At 46.1% G+C, this 6,581-nt stretch overlaps 1 protein-coding gene across 1 annotated transcript in view; it reads left to right on the forward strand.

Moving 5' to 3' along the window:
- Nucleotides 1-6,581, forward strand: part of SLC4A1AP (solute carrier family 4 member 1 adaptor protein) — a 75,716-nt gene extending 69,135 nt beyond the window's left edge. The window contains exon 14 of the mRNA XM_070379293.1: nucleotides 5,173-6,581. Within this exon, the coding sequence (XP_070235394.1) occupies nucleotides 5,173-5,183 (11 nt within the window). The 3' untranslated portion in view covers nucleotides 5,184-6,581. The remainder of the gene's footprint in view (nucleotides 1-5,172) is intronic.

Here is a 6,581-nt window from a genome sequence, read left to right on the forward strand (position 1 = left end):
GACTTTATGCACTCAGTCCTTATCGTCCCTGATCTGCTGCCAGTCTTCAGTTCGCCAGTCCAGGTCCTATGCAGGATACAGGAAGCTTGGGGCTGGTGCACTGGGATGACCCAGAGGGATGGTATGGGGAGGGAGGTGGGAGGGGGGTTCAAGATTGGGAACAAGTGTACACCCATGGCGGATTCATGATGATGTATGGCAAAACCAATACAATATTGTAAAGTAAAAAAAAAAAAAAAAAACTTTATGAAAAAAAAATAATAATAAAAAAATAAAATAAAATGCTGATTCTTACACCGATGTCCTCTCCAGGCTTGGGTTGACTGAGTTTTTCCTAGTCTCTCTCCAGCTAAATGTCCTTCTGTAGGTCTGCTGACAGGAATGCATCATTTCAGACAATCCCCGAGTAACAAACTCTTATTCTACCAAATCTATGCCTAAATGGTTGACCAGGTGGTATAAAAGGCAGAGCTTGCCTTTGCTGCGAGGAGAGGAGTACGTTCTCTACATTCTTCCTCACTGTAGACAAAGTTCTCAGAAGCCACTTGGGCTGCAATGAGAGAGACAAGTATCCCTTAAATGGTGTGTTCCCACATCACCACACACCACACTGCCTGAGGAAACACTGCTATAAATAGCACGTGGTCTCCTTACCGGTCGGCCACAGCCGGGTTAACCCAGACATGATGGAGACTTGGTAGGAAGAGGAAAAAGCAGAAAACTAGATAAAGCAAGAAGTGGGGAGGAAGAAGGATGATGTGGAAAGGGTGGTGATGATATTAATAATACATATAATTAATGATTTTAGTAATCACTGATATTTGCAGAAATCTTCCACATGCACGGTCTCATTTATTTCATAAAGTATAACAACTTGAGAAAGTAAATATTTAGTTCATTGTAAGGTATCTTATAGGTTAAATTGACTTTTGTGGGTTCTAAATTCAGGGTTCCTTGAGTCTAGAATCCAAGCTGGGCCAATGAGAGTTGGTCCTGGGACCATTGCTATTAATAGAACTATTGGAAAATAACATGTTCTCTTTTCATTGGAATTATAAAATAAGCATGGCTGGGTGTTCAATATATCTAGTTATCTGTTTGTTTGTTTATATGCATAGAGGAAGATCTGAAGATAGTATCCCAGGTGTTGACATCGATTCATTTTGGGGGGGTTAGGTAATTGGTAATATTTATGGTTTTTACATGTTACGTATTATTTATATTTTCTATAAAGTAGCATATTACTGTATATTATCATAGATTTTTCTGTTGTAAATTATTGTTTTAAATTTTATACTATATGTATGTTAAAATATAAATATATTTATAATGTTTTCTTATTAATAGAGGAGTATAATTTTTATACTAATATAAGACAGAAGTCCTTTACCCCCCATTTTTTAAGAATCATTTTGCACCTTCATAGGTGTTATTTTTTAAAAAATGTTTATTTATTTGGCTGCATCCAGTCTTATAGTTGTAGCACGTGGGATCTTCGTTGTGGCACATGGGCTCTACAGTTGTGGTGCATAGACAGGCTTAATTGCTCTGCTGCATGTGAATGTAGGATGTTAGTTCCCAGACCAGGGATTGAAGCTGTGTCCTCTGCATTGCAAGGCAAATTCTTAACCACTGGACCACTAGCGAAGTCCCCATGTAACCTCTTAATGCCCACTGATTCCTTCCCTTGGTTACTGACTCAAGCCCAGTTCCATATCCCTGGTAGGACACGCACTCTTAATCCCAGGATGATCCAGTTCCCTAGAATAACTTTTTCAAAATAAAGTTTTTTTACCTTTTCAAAGTAAAGTATTTGTAAAAAAGAGATTTTTCAAAATAAGAATATTTAGGGACTGAGAGGTTCTGTTGGTTTTGGCCGCATTCCATCAGACACTGCTGTTGCTGCTGCTAAGTCACTTCAGTTGTGTCCGACTCTGTGCAACCCCATAGATGGCAGCCCACCAGGCTTCCCGTCTCTGGGATTCTCCAGGCAAGAACACTGGAGTGGGTTGCCATTTCCTTCTCCAATGCATGAAAGTGAAAAGTGAAAGTGAAGTCTCTCAGTCTTGTCCAACTCTTAGTGACCCCATGGACTGCAGCCCACTAGGCTCCTCCATCCATGGATTTTCCCGGCAAGCCATTGCCTTCTCCGCCATCAGACACTAGGCCTCATCAAAGAGCAGAGTGGAAAAGTGGGTGAGGTTCTGGTGTCATGGAGGTGCTCCTGCTTGAGGCTGACAGTGGCAGGGGTTTCAGGGGTGGATGGGTCAGTTTCACTTGGATTTGTAGTCATTTTAGAAGAAGCTTGGTTATTTTTCTGTAGCCCTGCCAGAGGGAGGAACAAATCACAACCCCCAAACAAAAGAGAAGCAGCGCCAGTGGCCACGATCTTGCTGGGGTTCCCTCCTCCAAGTTTGTGAGAAATCTGGGAATTGTACACAGACCTGCCGTCCCTGCCCAACACCCACTCAATCCAGCTCTCTCCCACTGTAGACACAGGCCCCACTCTCAAGTCCCCAAAGCACAGCTAAGGCCAGGCTGCAGCATTCAGAAAACTCCCCATAAACCCTGACGAGATGCCAATCATTCCATAAGAAAACCACCTTTTACAATTACGATGCAGAGCCTGTAGTTTCATGTTGTTCTGAATTGCATTGTCTCTTTTCCAGAATAGGTTTACATTTTATCCCTGCATAACCCCAAATCCTATTAAAATATTTGCCTAAAAACAAAAAGGATTATTCCCACAAGAGCAATTTGCTTCCCCCTCCACAGGAGATAGAGGAACTGGGATGAAAACCCAAACCCACACAGTTTAGACTAGCGCTTTGTTCCCTTTTTCACCATTGCAGTTTTCAAAAATAGTAGAGACCACTTTCTTCTACACATTTCAGTATCTACCCATTTGGAAGCAAAAGCCTGGGTCTAACAAGGGTCAGGGGCTTGGCTGGGGGACGGGGTGGGTGTGGGTGGGGAGTGTGGATAAATCCCAGGGGTGGGTGCCCTGGGATTGACTTTAGGAGGAGGGAGGGAGGTCAGGACACAGAAAGTACCAGATTCCCTTTGGCTCAGATTTTACATCTTGGAGTCAGAAGTAGGGACAGAGGGATAGACAGCCATCACGGGCAGTTGACCTGACCACTGAGTGTTTATTTCATCTTTAAAGGAGGCACCTGGGATACAGGACCTCTCAGCCTCCTTTCAGCTCCCGAGCTCTCTGGACCTCAGCCAGGTCAGTGAGGCAAGGGGCTTGCTACCCACAGTCCTTTTCCTGGATGGCAATCAGCGGCTGCCTGCCCACCTGCCCGGGAGCACTCATTCTCCTGATTCCAAGGCACCTACACTTCCCAGACTTCTTAGCTTGAGATAACAGCCTGTTGTCCTCTCAATGACTCCACACCCAAGGGGAGAGGGAATGAGGAAACCTTTGGGACAGTGGGGCCTATCTGATGAACGTAAGAGGTGGGAGGCTGCCCCATTGCTCCTCGTGCCTTCCAGGTTCCCAAGGGCCCCCACCCAGCTCAGGAGGCATTTCTGGGCTTGGCTTCCTGGCAGAGGAGGTTTGCAGGCACTGGGGGAGCTGAGGAGGGTGGTGAAGGCCCTTGGCTCATAAATCTTCATTTTGGGGATTCATTAGGGATTTTTTCCAAGGACTCTTCCAGGGTGGAGGTGGGCGTCTTCTTATAGGTTCCCATCAGACTCAGGATCAGGTCCCAACTCCTCAGCCTGGCATCAGGATTCTGCAAAATCTTGCCTCAGCCTTCCTGGCCAAACCTCTCTTCTGTTATTTTTCCCAGACCCACTGAGGTCTAGCGACATAGAACTACACTATTTCCCTGGACACACTATGCATGCTCACATCTCTGTGGCTACTTTGCATATTGTTTCCTCTGTCTGAAGTGCCCACTGACACTTCTCAAAGAACTCCTATTCATTCTTCAAGACTCTACTCACTGCCTCTTCAAAGCCTTACTTGACTCCTTACACAGGGTTGATTGTTCTGTGCTCCAAGGGATAGGGTTCCTTCCCTGGCTCATCACCCAGTACGGTAATTATTGGGATTTGCATGTTTATCTTCCTCCTAGTGGCTCCTCTAGGGCAGGGAGCGTGTCATTTACTTTGGTAAAGCAGTGCCAGGCTAATAATTCTTCAGGCAACATTTGTGTTAGAATGAACACCATTTCTTCTAGATTCATGGTATTTTGAGTAGCATTAAGAGAATGCTTCTGGGGACTTCCCTGGTTGTCCAGTGGTTGGGACTCTGTCCTCCCAATGCAGGGGGCATAGGTTCAATCCCTGGTCAGGGAACCAGATCCTACATGCCAAACTAAGATCTGGTGCAGCCAAATTAAATAAACATTAAAAAAAGAGAGAGCAAGAGAACACTTCTGTTACCATGGCCATTTCTTGGCCCACAATGCTATTTCTCCAGACAGAGGTCATATATCTCTTAGTCTATGTATTCACACAGCATCAGTACAGCACTCCTCAGGTAACTTTATATCTGATTTATTTTATGCATTTACCTGATGGGTGGTTATTATAGTTGCCATCATAAGATGAAGAGACTGAGATGCCAAGAGATTAAGCAACGTCATGTTCAATGTTACAGTCTGTGTATGGCAAAGCTGAAACTTGAACCCCGGTATTCTTACTGCAAGATCTCTGCCTACACCAGAGATTCTCAATAATCTTTGGATCAGCATCACCTGGGAACTGGTTAGACACGCCCATCATTGGGCCCCACCCCAGACCTACAGAATCAGAAACTTCTAGGGTGGGCCCAGCAATGCTTTAACCACCTGCAGGTGATTCTGTTCCACACTCAACTCCAAGCACCCAGGCCTGCATCCTCAGAGCTACTCCAGTGGCTGCCCAGAGCCAGAGGAGGGCGCTCCAAGGCAAACTTTTACCCCTGAATAGTCATGGCTTCTGTGATAGAAACCTAGCCCCTGGGTAAAGGGGAAGGAAACAGGTTGACTGGGAGTTAGGAGCCAGAGTTCTAGTCCCACGGGTTCTGCAATTACTGACCTTACTGACCGTGATTTTGAGCACCTCCCTGGGTCTCAGTTTTCACATCTGTAAAGTGAGGACGTTGACTAAATGCTCTCGTCTCTGATTTCCCTTTGCGCTGTTATTTAGCTCTCCTTTGCACTGTGTTGTCCATGGCAGGACTGCGATGAAGATGGAGTATGTGTGCTCATGTTTCAAGACTTTTCCCCGTCCTTGGAAATTGATCATTCCCAAATTCCAGATCCTTGGGCCAGCTATCCTCCTGTCATCTTCTTCTTTGGCGGCAGAAAATGGGAGCAAACATTTGAGTTGACTCATGAAACTTAATTAGGCAAAAGGTAGGAAACTGTTTAATGATGTTGGATTGGACCCCCTCCGGTTGCCCGAGGCTCCTCATCTGAGCCTCTCCCCTGATTCCTCTCCTGTCGCCTGCTTCCTCACTGTGACTGTGCCAGACGCTCTTGCTCACAGGACCATCTCCTGTCCCTGTCCCCGCTGTGAGCTCCTATGTGTCTCCTGTCCCTCTCTGTGGGGTTGCCTGGTTCACAGGCTCTTGGTAACTCCCCATCCTTCTGAGGAGGGGTTAAGGGTGATGTGTCAGGGTAACTTCCTAGGTGCACCAGCGAGGGGCTTGGTGACCAAATGGGGGAGCCCCATGAACGCAGTGAAGCCCTGTCCTACTGTTTCACGTGGACCTCATGGCTCTCCCAGGAGCACACCTGATTGTGGATGTGTTGTGCTCATTGGTACCTGCGGGGGCCCAGCATTTAACCGGCAGCTGGCAAATCTCCTGTGTGCAGAAGGCTGAAAAGAAGGAAAAGTGCCTCTTGCCCCTTTGAGATAATGATAAGAAACTCAAGGTGAGTAATTGCACTGTAAGAGTAGAGCCCTAAGGGATGTCCCTAGTGGTCCAGTGGTTAAGAATCTGCCGTCCAGTGCAAGGGACATGGCTTCGATCAAGGATGCCCCGGTCCCACCGCAGGGCAACTAAGCCCACACACTGCAACTAAGACTCAGTGCAACTAAAAAAAAGGAGAGCCCCCCTGAATCAGAAAGGTGGATTGAAGAATTTTAATCTCTCAGGACCTGGGTGTCAGCAGGAGAACATGGCTGAGCTCTCAAATCCTGAAGGGCCCTGAGAATGTGGGCAGTTCTAGAAGTCAGTTAAAGAAGATATTGCCTTCAGCAGAGTCACAGGTGCCAGATAAATAGCACAGGTGTCTGTTAAATTAGTGTCAGGCTCAGAGAGAGACTCATCATGAGGTTTCCAGAGTCCAGGAAAAGCCTAAAAACTGCAGGACATCACGTGTTGCTGGCAGCCTTTGGGTTAAAAACCAAAAAAGGTGGTTCTTAAACGAGGTCCCAGAGAGAGCAGGAGCCGATGATGATCCTTCATCAGCTAAAGCTCAGTGAGGCTGCACTTCTCAGCTGCAAGTAACCCAGGAAGCTGGGCTTCTCTTGGACTGAGCATTGGTGGAACTACACGTAGATAAAGAACATGTGTGTATTCCAAACTCATCAAATTGTGTACATGAAGTATCTTCAGCTTTTTGTGTGTCAGTCATACC

This window comes from Bos mutus, chromosome 11 (genome assembly GCF_027580195.1).
Source record: "Bos mutus isolate GX-2022 chromosome 11, NWIPB_WYAK_1.1, whole genome shotgun sequence".
Classification (NCBI taxonomy): domain Eukaryota; kingdom Metazoa; phylum Chordata; class Mammalia; order Artiodactyla; family Bovidae; genus Bos; species Bos mutus.